Source organism: Phascolarctos cinereus, unplaced genomic scaffold (assembly GCF_003287225.1).
Source record: "Phascolarctos cinereus isolate Bilbo 61053 unplaced genomic scaffold, phaCin_HiC Scaffold_9;HRSCAF=440, whole genome shotgun sequence".
NCBI lineage: Eukaryota > Metazoa > Chordata > Mammalia > Diprotodontia > Phascolarctidae > Phascolarctos > Phascolarctos cinereus.
In genome coordinates, this window is record NW_027556402.1 from 245211877 (window position 1) to 245228028 (window position 16152).

Here is a 16152-nt window from a genome sequence, read left to right on the forward strand (position 1 = left end):
CGAGGCAGGGTGCTGGGGTTAGGGGAGGTGGAGGAAGGGAGAGAGGAAGGGATTCATGCGTTCAATAATGATTTGTTTCAGCCCCTACATTCCAGGTACCGTACTAAGTGTGTCTGCGTATGTGTGTGTCGGGGAGGGGGGGTCACAAAGACCAAACCGAAACAGTAAGGTTGAGGACCTCTCAGACCACAATTTGGCCAGCTCACGGTCTTCCAGCGGTTAAGCCGCAGAGACAAGAGTTCGGTCCGCGGAGCCCCAGGAATGTGAGAGGGTTTTTGTTGGGGTGGGAGTGGGAAGAGAAGAGGGGTGCGCTTCCTCCCCCGAGGGGAGGGAGTGGGAGGGGGAGAGGAAAGGGGAGAGAGGCTGTCGGGCTGGCCCGCGGCTGCCCCCCACCCTCCGGCGGCCGTGGGGGCGGGGGCTGCGGCTGCAGCAGCAGCAGCAGCAGCAGCAGCAGCAGGCTAGGGTAGGTCTCCATCCCAGAGGGGAGGAGAGGGGAGGGGAGGCCGGCGCGCGAGCCCAGCCCTGAGAAGGAGGGGGAGGGACGGACCGAGGGAGGGAGGGAGGGAGGAAGCGATGAATATTCAGAAGGGGAGGGGGGAAGGGAGGGGGTTGGCTTCTCCCGGCGGCTGCTGCAGGGAGCCCGAGCCACGGGAGCCGCCGGAGCCACCGGAGCCGCCGGAACCCGAGCAGCCGGAGCCCGAGCCGCAGGACGCGTGGAGCAGGCAGCTGGAGCCCAAGCCGCCCGAGCCTGGACGCCGCCGCCTCCGCCGCCGCCGCGCCGCTGCAGCTCGGGGGGTGGGCGCCGCTCGCTCCGCCCCGTGGAAGCCCTCCTGGCCGCCGCCGCCTCCGCCGAGGGACGCGGGGCTGCTCCCGCCCGCCCGAGACCCAGCCTGGTGGTGGCCGCCGCCGCTGCCATGTCCCCGGGGAAGCCCGGGGCGGGCGGAGCGGAGAGGAGGCGGAGGAGCTGGAGGCGGCGTCGGCGGCGGCGGCCTCGGCCCCGGCCACCGGCTCCTGCCCCGGGCGCCGAGGCTGCTGCTGAAGCTGCTGCTCCGGGGCCCCGGCGCGCCGCGCTGCTCCCGGGCTCGTTCCGGGGCGCGCGGAGCCCGAAGCCCGGGGGGGCGGGGGCGCAGCCTCGGCTCTGCCTCCTGCTGAGCCTGGGGTTGCTACTGCTCCGCTTCGGCCAGGTGAGCCTGCGGCTGGGGGCCAGTGGGGGGGGGGCGGGGCAGCGGCGGCTGTTGGGGGGGGAGGGAGCGGAGGGGAGTCTCGGCGTCCCCGGCCCCCTCCCCCTTCTGGAGGCGGGTCCCACCTGCACCTGCTCGGGTGCCCCACCTGCGGTATTCCAGTGGCACCCAGGCCCGGGCCGCGCGCAGCGCTGCGGCTTCTTCGCCCGAGCTGGGGCGGCCCCGGGGGCTTCCTCCCAGGCTCCGCTCCGAGGCCGCCTGGTTGAGTCTAAGGACAGAGGAGATCGGGCTCGCCACCTGCGCGGGGCCCAAGAGGGGTGGGGGGAGGGCGGAGGAAATTAGGGAGGTGATTGGGGCTGGGGGTGGCATCCTGCTGCTGGGGGTGATAGGTGGGCTGACGTGGATTCTCGGGATTGGGGCTTGGGCTGGTGGTCGCAGGGACAGCTGGGCCAGGAGTTGGGCTCAGGCAGGCATCCACAGGTTTCTGTTGTAAAGGCCATTTATTTATTTTTGTTTTGGGGGGGGGACTGCCCTGGAGTATTTTCTTTTTTAGGACCTACGACGTCGTTCCCCTGCCCCTCACTTCTTAAATGCCCCCCCTTCTAATCACTTTCCTGAAACTGATCACATTTGGCTGCCTGCAGTGGTGGTGGTGGTCTCTCTATGTGTGTGTAGCTGCTGTTTGCCCAGAGATTGGAGCTAGTCCGGCTTTTTCTGTTGGTGCTTGTGACAGGCCAAGGGAGGTAACTGCTGGGGGTGGGTGGGTGCGCCCCAGGAAGCCTGGACACTGTAATTGACCTGTCACCCTCCCCCTGGCTGGGCTTCCCCCGGGGCAGGACGGACTTTTCGACTGTATTTAAGTGTTTTCCCGCAGAAGGAAGCCAGTAGGTTTAGAAGGAATGGAGCCTTAAAAAAAAAAATCAGCTGACCCTCTCAGGACAGAAGTGTTCTCAGTGGCTCGCTCCTTGTGAGCTGGGGATCTGAGACGTTCCCAGCCTTGGAAAAAAGAGTAGCTGGGGGGTAAGAATGATGTCTTAACAACAGCAGTTCCTTCATAACCATTTCTAGGCGATAACAAATTTTGTCTTTGCAAAAGTCTTTTCCCATGTCTTCATTAGACCTTGAAGTGAGTCCTTAAATTCAATATTTGTGTGACGTCCTCTCAGACTAAATTCCATGAGGGCTGGGACCCACTCTTATCAAAACTTGTCTTATGCTTTCCCTCATTAACAGCGTAGTAGTCTGGGCACAGTGGGCTCCTAATAACTCAGTGTAGTGCATTGAACTGAACTTTACTTGGTGCTGGATGGAGGTAGTAACTTACTAATCAACACAGATAGTAAGTAGTGGAAAGAGCACTGGGCGAAAGGAGCGAGATAATGTCTAGTCCTGCCTTCCCAGGTGATACTCTGGGCCAGTGACTGTGCCCCTCTGGTCTTGGTGAAGGAGGACGAGGCAATATCTGAGGTTCCTTTGGGTACTTGGGGTGTTTTCAGCTTGCTATTTCATCTATTTACCCACTTTTTAGCTGCTCTTAGAATCAGGTTCATGCCTTGAATTTTGCAAAACCTAATTCCCTTTTACAGCATTCTTGTAAAAGAGCCAGAAATTCAGGAGGGGTGGGGCACTTCTGTGGAAAGGGAGGGCACTGAGGCAGGGGGAAATGAAACCAAGGTCAAGTAGTCTATTGAACTGGGTCTAAAAACAGGTGTTGGTCATTCAAACTATTTGGAAGTGAGACTGAAATCTTTCCAACAATTGAAAGTTGGGGCTTTCTTGGTAGTTTGTGGATGGGAAAACCTCACTTGGTCCATACATCTCCACCATTACAGTCAGGTCAAACATGAATCTCAAGGTTCCAGCAGTGAGCTACTTATTTGCCTAGAAGAGATTTGGTTTTTGGGACAGTTTGTAAGTCTCCAAATCAAATTACAAAAAGCCCTAAGAAAGGCCAGCTTTCACTCATTCTCTTCACATGCCCCTCCCTCACCTTTGCCCTTTCTTTCCAATTCCATCCTCCCCAAAGCTGTCAAACTGATATTGCTACAAAACAGATCTGCCCAAGTTACCACCTTGTTCAAAGAGGCCCTGCTGCTTCTCCGCTGCTTTTAGGATAAGTGCCTACCTCCTCTGTTTGGCTTTTACACCCCTTCAAAGCCTGACTCCAGATTATCTTTTCAGGCTTAACTCATGTTACTGACCAACTTGCAATCTATGGGCCAGCCAAACTGGATTGCTGGCTATTCTGTGAAGGTTTACTTTCGCCCAGGCTGCTGTCCCTTGTAGGCCTGGAATGGGTCCTTCTCTTATAGAATCCCTAGCTGCTTTCAAAGCTTAGCTCAAGTGCCATCTCTAACAGACTTATCTTGACTCTTCCACTTGCTAGTAACCCTCCTCCTGGAAATTATTGGGACCAGAAGCCATCTTGCTCTCTATTCCACAGCTCTTTTTATTATCTCATTATGCTTTTTGATTAATAAGAGTTTCCTTTCCCCATTCAGCACCGCCATCGCCATGTAAAGTTCAATTCAATTCACTATTTGGTTATTAAGAACCTGCTAAAAGCTCCCCGGAAGTTACTTATATAAATTTTGTATTTAATTATCTGCATTGCCCGGTGGAAAGAACACTGTACAAGTGGAGTCAGAAGACCTGAGTTTGAATCTTGCTTTGTCAGTTAATACCTCTGTAACCTTTGGCAAGTCACTTACCCACTTCAAGCCTCACTTTCTTTATCTGTAAAATGCAGGGATTGGACTCAGCTTTCACGGTTCTGGCCAGCTGTAATCCACAGTCCAGTTGTACTTGATGTCAGCTGAATCATATGGAGAAGCACACTGGATGGGGGCTTGTGAGTTTTAACAATGGGAAACTATAGCCCCTCCAGGTTACCCTTTTGGAACTCTGAGGGGAATAGCCATCTACCCAACTTGCCACCTCAAGTGAGAATGAAGTGTGTGTGTGGGCGCTACTTCATGACACTGTGCTCCACCCAATGAAATGTAAACTTCTTGAGGTCAAGGACTATTTCACTGTATCCCTGGTGCCTAGAATGTAGTAGAGGCTTAATAAATGTTTATTGAATCAAGGCATTCTAGGCTGCCCTTAAAGGCAGCTAGCTAGGTGGCACCGTGGATGCTCTTCCTGAGTGCAAATCTGGCCTCAGATACTTACTAGCTGTGTGACTCCGGGTAGGTCACTTCACTGTGTTTGCCTCAGTTTCCTCATCTGCAAAATGAGCTAGAGCAGGAAATGGCAACCCCCTCCAGTATGTCTGCCAAGAAGACTACAAATAGTGTCACGATGAGTTGGCATGACTGGAAAAAGACTGAACGCCAGCAGCAGTAAGGTGGCACTTGGCAACTCTGTTTCTAGCTGAGAGGAGCCATTGTCACATTCGGGGTTTGGTCGGCCTGGACGATCTGCTTCTCCTGTGGGTTTGACAGATTAGAGGAGATGAGTCTGGAGGGAGGAAAGAATCCATCTCATTTCAGTGAGACAGGGACAGAAGCAAGAAAGAGGTGCCTGTGGAGATTTTTTCCCCCACAGCTGCCTGGATTGCTGAGCCCTGTTTTGATTCAATGAGTTCAGTCTCTTGAGTAAACTTCTTTTCTTGCCCCGGTCTTCCTTGTTTGACATGACATGTTACTGCCACCTGATGACCAGCCATTTCCCTGGTTTTAGCTCATCATACTGTCATAGGTTCAGACTTTGGGGAGGCCTCATAAATCATCTAGTTCAATAGTCCCATTTTACAGCTGAGGGAATTGAGGCCCAGAGAGAGGAGAGGACTTTCCCAAGGAAGTAGTTATGTTAATCAGAGTTGATAGTCATAAAGTTTTTCTAGTGCTTTGTATGTATTATCTTATCTGATCTTCATGACAACTATGAAGCGGGTGCTATTATCTTCCTTGCCTTGTTGTCCAATTATGTTCAATTCTTCGTGACTCCAATAGGGATTTTCTTGGCAGAGATCTTGGAGTAGTTTGCCATTTCCTCCTCTGGTTTTGCAGATGAGGAAACTGAGGCAAACTGGGCTAAGTGACTTGCCCAGGGTCACACAGCTAGTTAAATGTCTGGAGCCAAATTTGAACTGAGGAAGATGAGTCTTCCTGACTTTAGGCCCAGCACTCTATCCACTGGGCCACTTAGCTGTCTCTTTTACAGATGAAGAAACTGAGGTTTAGGAGAAGTAAAGTAATGTGGTCACCCAGCTAGTAGTAAGTAGAAGAATTCAAACCTGTCTTCCTGGCTCTGAATTCAATGTTCTATATTATTGGGATTGTTAACAAAGGTAGTAATTATGAGAGCTAAGATTTGAACTCGGTTCCTTTGACTCCAAATCCAATGTGTAGGTGCCTTCTTTAGAAATTTCCCATTCATTGATAATAAGAAGCAGCAGTGGTGGAAAGAATTCCAGCTTTGGAATCTTTGGGCCTGGCCTCTGCTGCTTACTTCTTGTATGACCTTGGGCATGTCATGCTGTAAATCCTGTCTGGGCTTCAGTTCCCTCATTTCTAGGAGGGGATGGACTAAATGATGCAGTTATAAATCCTATTAAAAAAAAACCTGAGACCTATAATTTCCATCAGTTTGGGGAACTCTCATGTGGTAACTCTGGGAGCCCCCCCCCCAATAAAGTTAGATAACTCTCCTATTATGAGTAAGTCTTAACTGGGTTCTTAAGTGGTTTAATGACTTGCCCAGAATCACACAGCCAGCCAGTATGTGTCAGGGGATCACTGATGAAAACCTGGAAGGAACTGCCATCTAGTCCTCCCCCTTTTCTGCCTCCCCCCATTTTACAGAGGAGAAGACTGAGGTCCAGTGAGGATAAATCACTTGCTGAAGGTTGGAGAGGCAGGGATTTGATCGCAGGTCCTCTGATTTCAGAGACCTTTCCAATGTATCCCACTCTCTTTCAGGTCATCCTGTCTTCAGGCTCCTCTACTTTTAAGCTAGGCTGATTATTCCATTGGAAATTAAAAAGAAAAGACTAAGAAATTCCCTAAATCCAGGTTTTTTTTTAAACAAAATCTTGAGCATTTTTCATTTGTGCCACTTTTCTGCCTGACCCTTTTACATCACATCAACTGTTGTTTATTAAATGCCTCCTATGTTTCATGAAGATAATTTTTGCAAATTCAATAGTTGAAATGTACCAGGGAAGAGGGCTGTCTAGGGTACCAGGAAAAATCTCCTCCGACTATTCCCAGAAGGCTTCTGTTTAGGATGCTTAGACTTTGCACCTCAGCATATCAGTGGCTGGTAACTGTTCGGAATAACTAGTGAAATTTCCTGGGCTGAGTATGGTTCTGTTTGCCCAATGGCCAGAGGGCAGTGGGGTCAGTGTGAAGTAAGCCCAGAAAAGCCATGTGAAAACCTAGCATCTCATTTTCCTTCTTGGAGGCAGGAAAGATGGTCAGAGATAATTCCAGCATGGGGACTTTTCTGGTTAGCATGGCTCTGACTCCACCCATTCGCTGAACATTTTTGTCCCCTTTTGCTCTGGTTTCATGTATAAGGCCTTCCGCAACGTGTCAAGGCTTGGTTTTTTTTTTTCATCCTCTCTTCCCAGCCTTTGAGAAAATGTAGCTGGGCCAGACATATCCCCTTCCCCTCCCTCCACCCCCCATCTCTCAGAGTGGAAACTCTGGGAAACTCCCTCCTACAAAGATGGGTAACTCTTTTTCCTTGTCTTATTTTGCGCTTAATCAATTTTATACTCAAAAGTACATTTAAGCATAAAAGGTTCAGTGATAACTCCTGAAAGGTCTTATGATTATACATTCACATGTATGTAAATGTATGATTTTTTTTTAAGGGATTGGGACTGGACCTGTGATTTTACTGGTATAGGGAGCTACCAGGTGAGGACGCTCTTTTCAACCAGCATAGACCAGTTCCTTCTCTGCAATTTACAGAATTGGAGAAGAGCCTAGAGTCCAAAGAGGGCGTATAACCATTATGTGTCAGAGGCAGGATTTGAACCTAGGTCTGCCTGATGCCATAATGCCATATTACCTCTTCATGTTTTTGTATCTTTGAACTTTCTATGGCCAATGCCCTCCTAGTTCTGTTGTTCTCTTTTTGCATTTCTTAGAATTGCAGATAGGAACTGACCTCAGATGACCTGAGGGCAGGTTCTCCACCCCTGCTTTAGGGGTTATCCAGTTTGACACCATAGTTTTGCCAATGAGGAAATGCAGGCTCTAAGAGAGTCTGCCCAGGCGAAAAATGGCAGTTAGAATTTGAACTTGGGTTCAAAGAATCTTTCTTTCAATTGGACTACCCAGTCCAACCTCATTGACTTACGGATCATAGGGTAATATAATTAGAACCCAAAAGGATCTGAAATACTGAGTAGTCCAAGCCCCTCATTTTACAGATAAGAAAGCAGGCCCTGAGAGGGAAAATGATTTGCCCAAGGTTATTCAGTTGTAAGTGGCAGCCTCAGGATTTGAACCCTGATCCTCTGATTCCAAATTCAGTGCTATTTCCCGTACTTCCCCCCTTCTTCTCCCGCCCCCTCTTTTTTTCTGCTCATCCTTTGTAATTTCCAGTTGCTATGGGCATTAGATTGTAAGCTTCCCCTCAGCAGAATGCAAGCATTTTGTAACCATTCTCCCTCTCCCCTACTCCAGCATCATCTCATTGCCTGGCATATAGTAGGTAGTTTAATACATTGAATCGAGCACCCTGTCGCTTCGATGCACTGGAGCCCTAAAGATTTCTCCGGGCAATAATTCATTGTGCCTATGTGCTAAAACGTTAGAGAGGCGGGGTGAGCCAGAGTTTGTTTCTCTCTTGTGTCTTATCATGGATCTTTTCTTTCCTTGTCTGTTTCCTGGGTGAGTGGAATGCTGGGTTGTATTTATCACGAATTTAGCTTGGGCTAATTCCCAAACCCAATTACCTTGGCCATCCAGAAGATTAGAAATGTTTTGACTGAGCTCTCTGAAACTTCCGGTTAAATTTCCATTAAAAAAAAAATTGAGGTTTTTTTTTTTTTTCAAAACAAGGGGGGAAAAAAGCCAAAGGAGTTTGTTTTGTTTGCAGATAGGTTAAGAAAACATAGCAAATTGGTTTATGGTTGGGATGTGAGTTTTAGCTTCCTCCAGAGGTATAGCTCCCCTCCCTGCAACACAGGCAGTAACCAAAATACTCCTTTGCTTATGGTGCTGCAGAGCCCTGGCTCCATGGTGAGTCATGTTGGTTAGCTTGGGTGGGTGGGGGGCGGTGGCTAGCTCTTGGACCTTGGGACTGTTGTTGTTGTTGTTGTTGGGATTTTGCCCAGGATTTTGAGTTTAGGCCTGAGATCATCAGTATTATTTTTGGTGGTTCCTTGAGAGGTCTCTCTTTTTGTTGAAGAGGAGTGATTTTGAATTGCCCACTGTTGAGTGGTGAGAGCTTCGGGGTGGGTGACGTTTTTCCTGTGTGTTTCTCTTATGAGAAGAAAAGTTAAGATTGAGTAGAGCAACTCTTGTGATAATTAAATGTGATGATATGTGTAAAGCACTTTGCAAACTACTACATGAAATGTGAGCTATTGCTATTTCTAGTACGAAGAAAGCTCCTTGAGGGTAGGGACTGTTACTGTTTATACACACACACACACACGTATGTATGTATATATATATACGTATATATATATATATATACACACGTGTATATATATATACATATATGTATATATATGTGTGTGTATATATGTATATATATGTATGTGTGTGTATATATATATATATATATATATACACACACATACATATATATACATATATATGTATGTTACTCCCACCCCCTCCTCCATGTTCTTTGTAGCCTCTCAGGGCTGAGAATATTTTTTGTTCAGATGTGTGACTCTATTGGTAAGGTGGCCTCCCAGCATGGAAATTCTCTCCACTGTGGAGATTGGCAGCTTGCTTGTACGTTGCTTGGAGGAGAGAGGGAAAATGACTTGCCCAGGGTGTTAGGACTTGAATCCAGGTCTTGGTACTATGGAAAGAGCATCCTCTCTGGAGTGGTCAGACTTGGGTTTAAATCCTGCCAGTATTACTTACATTGCTTGTGAGACCTCAGGGAAGTTAGTTAACCTTCTTGGCTTTCAGCTGTAAAATGAGGGATTGAATTAACCTCCTAGGTCCCTTCCAGCTCTGAATCTGTGATCTGATGACCTAAGGCTTTTCCTCTTCAGGCCCCTAAGTTTATAGTCATTTTGCGTTTCCTTGGCTAGGTGTGTGTTGTTTCCCCAGTAGAAGGGGAGCCTCTCAAGGTCAGGGGTTGTTTCAGTTTTATTGGTGTATCCTCACTGTCTATCAGGGTGGTGGCCACCTAGTAGCCGTTGTTGAGTTGAATTCCTGATTCTGATGCCCACTAAGCTGTACCACCTTTGGCCATCCATTTAGGGGGCACTTAATCTTATTGTTGCATTGTGACTCTGAGGTGAGGCCTTGGCTGCTTCTGAGTGAAGTATGGGCAATGGGTGCTCAATAAGTATTCATTCAGTCTTCCTTGTTCTCCCCAGCCCCCACCACTGCTCTACAGAACCTAGTCTTACTGCATTACTTAGGGCATTGAGAGGTTAAATGACTCCCCTAGGGTCATACCTACAGTAAAATGTCTAGCCCTCACCCAAATTCCAAGGCTAATCCTAATTCCTGGATACAGGTCCGAGGCAGGGCTTGAACACCTTAGGTGATTACGTGCTCTATCCCCTTTTGTTGACTTGAATGTTGGATTTGCCAGCCTTTTTGACTCTGAAGTTCTGGGATTCTTCGTCTTTGAGTTTTAGAATAAGAAGAATCCATAGACTGTTAAGTGAGCTGATAAAAGGGTGGCACTTGGGTATGCTGGCTTTAGAAATGTAAGTCATTATTATTATAAAGTATAGACCTCCAAAGCCAGAGAAACTCTCAGACACCATTCCCTCCTTACTGCCGCCCTCATTTTCTAGAGGAAGAAACTGAGACCCACAGCTTGGGTCATGACTTGCCCAAGGTTACTCAGATAGTAAGGGGAGGTGAGGCTTGCCCAAGGTTGTTCAGCTGTTAAGCAACAGAATTAAGCTTTGAACCCAGGTCTTTGGAGCCCGGTCTTTAACAGCTTGTTTTCCCCAATACCTGGTACTTGTGAATAGTTTTACAACAGTTTTATTCTTATTTATTTATTATATTATTTATTCTTATTTCCTAAGTACAATTAAGGGATGGAAGGGAAGGGGTCAGAGAGGGTTCCTCAATTAAAACTTGATCTTCTGAGCAGCTGGGTTTGGTGTTCCAGGAAGAGTGGGGACCCTTTTCTCTGTCTCTCTTCCCCTCCTCCCAAGCATGGCCTGCATCCAGATTTCTAAACATCTCTCTCTTGCCCCTCTAGTTCTGCTCTGGACCCAAACTGCTGAGATAGGAAATCTGTTATGTACTTCCTCATTAGTGATAGCTACACCCTTCCCATTGTCAAAGAATTTCCATGCCATGTAAATTTCAGGGCTTGGTTGGGGGGAGAGAGAGTAAATTAGAAAAAAAAATTCTCAAAGCTAAACAGAATTGGTTCCCACAAAAAAAAATCTAATTTTAACAATGCAAATAATTTTCAGTTCCACTTTTCCTCCTCCCTTCTAGAGGGAAGCTGTGCCCTGCTGTTTCTGAGAGGAGGCAAACAATATTTTATTTTCATTAGTCATACCCAATAATCCTTATTGTCAATAGTGAGCACCAGAGCATGCTGCCCAGAGGTGTTTAGAATGAAGTCTTTCCATTTCAGGACCTCCTGAGCTGAATGAAGTCCAGGACTTAGTATCTCTGTGAGTGTCATGGACCCCTCTAGCTGTCTGTTTGGTGAAGTCTATGGACCCCTTCTCAGAATCAGGTTTTTAAATAATTGAAGGATATGCTAAATTTCACGTACAGACTAGTGAAAGTAAAGATGCCATCTCCCTACCCCCCATCCAAATTCATGGACCTTCTGAAAACTGTCCATGGGTTCCCAGTTAAAAATTCATATCCCTGGTCTGAGATATTGGTGGGAAGTATAGAAAGAGCCTAGGGTCTGGAATCAGAAGAGATGGCCTGGAAGCCTTCCTCTGCTCCTTGCTTGCCTAAGGGATCTTGGACAGGTCATTTTACCCTTGAGGGGCTTAAATTTCCTCATCTGTAAAACAAAGAGGTTGGAGCAGATGGTTTTCCTATCTATATGTATGATCCTATAAGAAGAGAATAAATAGTAATGCTGTGATGTGCTTAGGGTACAGGAAGGGAAGCCAGAGGGTCAGGCCAAGGCCCTTTTAAGGGGCTTTCATCGGTGCCCTTCAAGGTGTTAGTCCCAGGGCATTCCCACTTCCCTTGTGACTGTGTCTAATGTTTGGTCTTACATTTTTTTCTATGGAAGGCCGAGAGTAGTTATTTTAGGACCTAAAGTTGAAACTTTAAAAACGGAAAAGATAAAGAAGTCATGGTTTTAGTTGTTGGGAACAGGAGGCTGAGAGAGGCCTTGCCCATTTTTCTCATCCGTTTCTATAGTAGCGTTTATCTTGGCACATCGTGCATTTTGAACATTGGGTATCATCGTGCTAGGAGAAATTTTCCTCATGTTGCCTCTCTCAAAGAGGACCATGTTGTTCCTGTTTTACAGATGAAAAAACTGAGACAGTGGGAGGAAAGGACTTGCCAGGGTCTGACAGGGAATTGCTCAAATGATTTGGTTTGTGTGTGAGGAGAGAAAAGGAAGACAGGGGGCTTCCTGTATTTTAGAATGGGGAAATAATTTTTACGGATGTCTTTTAGTTTGTACATTATTTTGATTTTCAGATCTCTCCCTCCCCCTTTTCCCTATCCAGAGAGCTATCCCTATCGCAAAGAATAAGAGGAAAAAGTCCAGCAAAATTAAGCAGCACATCAGCTGAGTCTGATGGTATATGCAGAGGTCCCCATCCATAGTCTCTCTACCTTTGCAAAGAAGTGGAGGAAGTCCATGTTCTCATCTTTCACAGACTAAACCTGGTCACTATAATGATAATGCATTCATTTTTGTCGTTGGCTTTTCCATTTGCAGTGTTCTGTATTGTCTTCCTTCTTCCGCTTCCCTTTGCAACAGTTTTGATAACTTTTCCTGTGCTTCTCTAGATTCTTCCAGGCATGCTTTCTTTCTGGGCAGAATAATAGACTCTAAGTATTGGACAGCAGCCTCATAATACAATAGCAAAAAGAGTCCAGATCTGTGCAAATTCTCAATCTAATTTTTAATCTCTGAGAGTTGCTTGGGGCCACTGAGAGGTTACTGCAATATGAGATGTTGACAGAGCTAATACATATTAGTGGCAGGGCTTGAACCTGAGTTTTTTAAAAAAATATTTTATTCCCCTATTACGTGTTAAAAACAATTTTTAACATTCATTAAAATAAAATTTGAGTTCCAAATTCTCTACCTCCCCTCCCCCCCTTATTGAGAAGGCAAGTAATTTGACATAGTTGAACCTGGATTTTCCTGACTCCCAAGTGTTGTTTTCTCTACTCCCCTCTCCCTCCTTTCCTCCTCTTCCCCTTCCTCCCCTCTCTTTGCCCCCTCTTTCCTCCCCTCCCCCCCTTCTCCCCCCTCTCCATCTCTCTCCTCTCCATGTAAGCTCTTGGAAAGTAGAGGCTGTTTGTTTTTGTCCCTGGATGACCAGGCCCTCAGACTGTGCTGGGTACATAGGAGGTACTTAAATACTTATTGAATAATAAATACTTGTTGAATGAATTAATGAAAGCTGTCCTTTCCAGTACACCTGTTACATGGTGTAGCTCCCATTTTTGAAAAAAAATTATTATACTTTGGTACAAAAGACTTTTCTTTCAATGCCCTTGTGAGCTAGGTAGTACAAGGCCTATCATCCCTATTTTGCAGATGGGGAAACTGAGGGGTGAAGTGATTCACCTGTGGTCACACAGCTCTGATTGTCAGAGCCAGGATTCAAATCCAGAACAATTTACTTTCCTCTTCTCAAAACTTCTTTGGCTGACAAGCCCAGCATTATGTAGGGGAGAGAATACCAAGTTTGGGTTAGAAGGTTCAAATCCTGGCTCCTCACCTTAGTCCTTAGCTCTTGGGCAGGGGCTTTACTGCTCTGGGCCTTAGTTTCCCCATTTGCTCAAGAATGTAGATCAGCTGACCTCTGGAGTGTCTTTAGCTCTAACTCTAACCCATGATATGGCTTCATACACGGATGGATCTGGGGGCTCAGTTTATGTTTAGAATCACTCCAGGTTTTTCTATCTTGCCTTCTGCCCACCATTCCTTGATTCAATTTAATAAGTATTTATTAAGCACCTACTATGTGCCAGGCACTACCCCAAGTATTGGGAATGGTAAGGAGGAACAGTCTTTTCTTCTAAGTTGCCTGTGTTCCAATGGAAAATGCCATGCATGTAGATAAACGAATATAAACTAGACATTATTTCAGGCTGATGCTGGTGAGGAAGTACTAACAAAAAGGGGAACCAGGAGAGGCCTCTTGGAGGAGAATGGCTAAGGGGTGGAGGTAAGAAGGAAGAGTGTCCCAGCCTAGGCAAAATTGGGAGGTGGCTTGTCACATGTGGACCCTAGTAAGTAGATCAGTCTGTATCAGAGAAGGCATGATGGGTGGTGGAGGGAAGGGGGATGGGGAGAAATGTGAAAAAAGTGTGGCAAGAGAACTTGGGACCAGGCAATGAGATCATAGCTCTAGAGGTAGAAGGGAGCTTGGAGGCCATATAATCAACCTTCTTATTTTACAAATGAGGAAACTGAAACTCAGAGAGGTTAGTGACTTGCTCAAGGTCACACAGTAAGCATTAGGAAGGAATTTAAATGCTAAAGAGAGAAATTCATGTTTTATTTTGGAGGTAATAGGGAGCCACTAAAGTGTCTTGAGCAGAGGAATGACATGATCAAACCTGTGCTTTAGGAATATCAGTTTGGCCAACATTGAACTTGATCAATGCAATCACCATCCACAGATCTAGAAGACTCATGATGCTTCCCACCTCCTGACAGAGAGTGGTGGATCCAGAGTACAATTGAGACATGCATATTTCTTGGACATGCCCAGTGTGGGAATCTGTTTTTGCTTGACTATATATATGTATTTATTATAAGGGATTTGGTTTTCTTTCTTTGGAGGAGGGACAGGAGGTGGGAGAGTAAGAAAGCAAACTGATTAGTTGCAAAAATTGAAAAAATAAGACGGTAAAAAAAGAGTATCAATTTGGCAGTTGTGAGAGTTGAATTGGAAGGCGGAAAAGGCTTGAATGCAGCTTAGGGCCATTTCAAGTAAAATGTGATTAAGGCTTGAATGAAGGGGGTGGCTGTAAATAGTAATTGAAATGAGATGTCGTGTAGGGAGAAATGGGCAAGATTTGGCCACTGATGGACCATGGAGAATGAAAGAGGGGATGATAGAGATTGTGAGCCTGGGTACTGGGAAGGATGTTGGGGTACCCTTGACAAAAGCAGATAAGTGGACAATAATAATGTGTTTCTTGGATGGTTAATGTTTCCTCCTAATTTAATCTTATAAATGCATAGAATTCCTAAAGTCTCAGCAGAGTTTTAAGCTGTCAACACTGTGCTAAGACTTTTGAAGCACACTTTATGTTGCTGGCATGACCCCAAAGATTCTGTTTGAAAGGTCCTGGTAAGGATCATGAAAAACAGGTAGGACATTCCTGTCCAACCTAAGTGATTTAAACCTGTTGGGCTAATTATACACAGGGACAAAAACCATGTGTTAAATTAATTAATCATTATTGTTTTTAAAAATGTCTAGTGAATAGTTCAAAGAGTCCCAGAAGGGACCTGAGTTGCCTAGATGTTAGAACTGGAAAGGATTGTGCTGGGAGGTAGGGGTTCCCTCTTATTCAGTCTTTTCAGGGGAAGACTGGTCAGGTAAAGAATTTTTATTCTTCAGATATGAATTGGATTAGAAATGGTCTCCGAGGCCCCTTCTAACCCTGAGATTGTTATTCTATAACCTAAGAACCTAGAATGTCAGAGTTGGAAGGGACCATAGAACAGAAATGTTAGATCTGGAAGGGACCGAGAGGTAATATACTCAAATTCACTCATTTCATTTTTATTTCTTTTATTTTTAATTCTTTAGAAGGCGAGCTCTTCCATCTCTCCCAGGCTGGAAGTGTAGGGCCACTCCAAGGGCTCAATCCCACTCTGATTGGCACGGGAACTTTGACGAGATTTGTTTCAGACCAGGGCTCACCATGTTGGTGCTAGACTTAGTGCCATGTGGCTGGTTCAGCAGCCCCAAACTCAAGAGTTCTGTCAGCTGAAACCTTCTTGGTAAATAGGATTATAGGTGTGTGTCAGAGAAGGGAAGTAACTTTCCCAAGATCGAATAGCCACAAAAAACACATTTATAAATGTTGTTTAATCTTTTATAATAATTAACTTTATACATTCATATCTATAATTATGTAGATGTGTCTCTCTGCTTCCAACAGGGTCTCTAATTCAGCCTCTACGCAGCTGCCAAACTTATACTCCTTTTAAAAAATGTGGTTTTATTGGAGGCAGCTTTGTGGTGCTGTGGATAGAGCCCTGGGCCCGGAGTCAGGAAGGCCTGAGTTCAAATTCTGCCTCAGACATTTAACTGGTAGCTGTGTGACTATGGGCAAGTCATTTAACTTCTCTCTGCCTCAGTTTTTTCAACTGTAAGGCAAGGATAATAACTAATAGCACTTACCTCCCAGGGCTGTTGTGAGGATCAGATGAGATAGTATTTGTAAAGCATGTAGTATAGTGCCTGGCACATAGTAGGCACTTAATAAATGCGTGTCTTCCTTCCTCCCTTCCTCCCTTCCTTCCTTCCTCCCTTCCTCCCTTCCTCATTTCCTTCCATATCCTATATATCATTAGGGTGGTTGCCCCTTGTGAAAATAAGTAACTGGGAGGATTAATTTATTCCATAAATATTTATTGAATGCCTTTGGGGTGGGGTGGGGTG

General features: G+C 46.0%; 1 protein-coding gene across 1 annotated transcript in view; it reads left to right on the forward strand.

The window, feature by feature from the left end:
• The first annotated feature begins 622 nt into the window (after window positions 1–622).
• PTPRJ (protein tyrosine phosphatase receptor type J) overlaps window positions 623–16152 on the forward strand; it is a 174269-nt gene continuing 158739 nt past the window's right edge. Inside the window, exon 1 of the mRNA XM_021009665.2 lies at window positions 623–1184. Coding sequence (XP_020865324.1) covers window positions 915–1184 — 270 coding nt within the window. The 5' untranslated portion in view covers window positions 623–914. The remainder of the gene's footprint in view (window positions 1185–16152) is intronic.